The sequence below is a fragment of the Podarcis muralis genome, chromosome 13 (genome assembly GCF_964188315.1).
Source record: "Podarcis muralis chromosome 13, rPodMur119.hap1.1, whole genome shotgun sequence".
Classification (NCBI taxonomy): domain Eukaryota; kingdom Metazoa; phylum Chordata; class Lepidosauria; order Squamata; family Lacertidae; genus Podarcis; species Podarcis muralis.
The window spans coordinates 24,307,260-24,309,890 of record NC_135667.1 but is presented as its reverse complement, the minus strand read 5'-3'; the positions used below and the strand labels follow the sequence as shown (position 1 = coordinate 24,309,890).

Below are 2,631 nucleotides of genomic sequence, written 5' to 3'. Positions count from 1 at the left end.
AGCTGTGAGAGATAGAATAACAACAGGAAAACCCCCAGAAACCCAGAATTGTCCGACACTCATTGCACTCATTTAAGTTGCAACCAAAGAGACCCACATATCCAAAATACCAACATGCTTAAAGTGATTGATAATTTAAATGTGCAGGTAAATTTCCCAGCAAACAAAGCCACAACAAAGCTGACAACAGAAATTTTATTTCTGCAGATAATTTATTCAAATAAATAAATAGCAATGAATCCTATATTACAAATGCATTTTAGAGCTGAACCATCTAGCTCAACTCTTTTGCTGGCCAAAGATAACAATGGTCTATTGAACAGTTTCCCTGCAAAAAAAGGTATGAAATTTTATTATCAACATTTTTGCATTATGATGTTTTTTAAAACCAGAAATAAGCATACATATACAGCTTTTAAAAATGAGCATGCCACTGAAAGAATTTTCTAAAAACCTTTCCTCAGTGACATTGTCATGATAGAAATACATCAAATTATAGGGTTGTCAAACCCATTTACCTAGATATAAGCATCATTGTGCTCCCTAGAATTTATATTTGAGTAGACAATCATAGAACTGCACACTAAATAATACGTTTTCAACTCGGGCATTGTTTTCAGTTTTCTGCAGTTGCTACCTCTGTCACAATTAAAATATCGCTTATAAATGCAGCATCATTCTGCTCCACAGTTGGGGCTTAAAACAGCAGGACCATTATAGACATGCTTACTTATTTCTTACTAACATTTGATCCTTGCTATTCAGCTTGGGCCTCAGAATAATTATATAGCATTTTGGAAAGAAAATACAACCCAGTAATCCTGCACTGGAAGCCAGGATAGAAAAGATCTCCACAGACACCATATATTTTCCCTTGGTGCTCAGGTAGGTTGGCACAAAGGTCACCCAAACACTGCAAAATAACAGCATGCTAAAAGTGATGAATTTGGCTTCGTTGAATGTGTTAGGCAAGTTCCTTGCAAAGAAAGCCACAGCAAAGGTTACTAGTGCCATTAATCCCAAGTAGCCCAGAACACAGTAAAACATAGTCACAGACCCTTCATTGCATTCCACTACAATTTCTTCAACTAGAGAGTGCATGTCCAAATATGTAGACGGAGGAGCTGTGACTAACCACAGCATACAAATCCCCGCTTGAAAAATAGAACAAGAAAGAACAACTGAGTTCGCCAGTTTTTTCCCTAGCCATTTCCTCATTCTGCCTCCTGGCTTACTAGCCATGAATGCGAAAACCACAGTGATGGTTTTGGCCAACACAGAAGAAATTGCCACAGAGAAAATGAGTCCAAAAGCTGTTTGCCGTAGGAGGCAGGTCAGTGTCTGAGGTTGGCCTATGAACAGTAAGGAGCAGAGAAAACAGAGCAGGAGAGAAATGAGCAGAGAGTAGGTGAGATTCCTATTGTTGGCTTTGACAATAGGGGTGTTCTGGAACCTAATGAAGATTCCAAGCACCACAGACGTAATCAGAGACAAAAACAGTGCCAAGAAAGCTAAAATGATCCCCAAAGGCTCATCATAAGACAGAAAGTTTAGAATCTTAGGAAGGCATTGAGTCCTGTCCCTCTTTGGATACAGATGTTCTGGACATGTGACACAGTCATTCATATCTGCAAGAAGGGGGGAAATCATTTTTCACTCTTTTAAACATACTGGATGGTAGTCAGAGTTGCATGGGCAGAGTTCCTCTCACACAGTGGATACAACCCACTGTAATTATTCCTGCTGCATATTTTCCTATGTATAATGCAATGTATAGACCTACACTTGGTGCTTACGTAAAAGGGACATGTTTCAGTAGTGCTAGACCTCTCTGGCTGAAAAATTACTTTCACTGTCAAGTGCCCTCTTAGTCCAATTAAGTTCTGAAGTGATGACAATGAAGCAGAATTTTTAAGTATTTCATAGTACAAATATACCAAAATTTGTAATGTCAAATCAAGGCAAAATAATCACAAAAAGGGGTTCATAGAAGAAATATCTCCCTTGCATGAGAGAATAGTGGCAGCAGAGATTAAGAGGAACCTTTTCAATTATGTTTTCTATTGGTCTTTCCCAAGCCCCACTCCACTTTCTCATATGTCCCATTTTGTCTCCTACCACTCTGGTCTGAAATCTTCCCTTCTGGACATGGAGCACAATCATAGCAGCAAAACGGCTTATCCTCCTTCCTTTTTCGGCTGTAGCCTGGATAGCAGTTGTCATTACACACAGCAAGTGGCAGGGCCTAGCCATATAAAATGAAAGTAATATGACTCAGTTTTCTTCTAACTGGCTCTATTCATCTTTGAGTAACAGGATGTTGACTTCAAATGGCTGCATAACCAAGGAAGAGAATTTTGTAGGCAGAAAGCAGTTACGTGGCTCATAAATATGAATGGGGGAAAATTAGATTCAATATGCATTTAAAGCCAAATTTATCAACTTTGCACTTTCTGAAAGAATATGTGAACAGATACACAGCTATTCTTCGAAATTTGCACTTAGCACTGCCCTCCAGGAAGAACGTAATTACTTTTGCTGTGTGCATACTCGCTTTTACTTTGCATCCAGGGTACTCCCAAAGCTGGTTTGGAAAGCAGTGTACACATGTTAGCTACAATCCATATTTAT

General features: G+C 38.9%; 1 protein-coding gene across 1 annotated transcript; it reads right to left on the bottom strand.

Moving 5' to 3' along the window:
* Nucleotides 1-300: 300 nt before the first annotated feature.
* On the bottom strand, nucleotides 301-1,920 carry LOC144325385 (vomeronasal type-2 receptor 26-like). Its single transcript, XM_077918329.1, has 2 exons — nucleotides 1,797-1,920; nucleotides 301-1,628 (listed from the first exon to the last, which is right to left on the bottom strand). The coding sequence occupies exons 1-2, from the start codon at nucleotides 1,807-1,809 to the stop codon at nucleotides 727-729; spliced, it is 915 nt and encodes a 304-aa protein (XP_077774455.1). The 5' UTR covers nucleotides 1,810-1,920; the 3' UTR covers nucleotides 301-726.
* Between the last annotated feature and the right edge of the window lie 711 nt (nucleotides 1,921-2,631).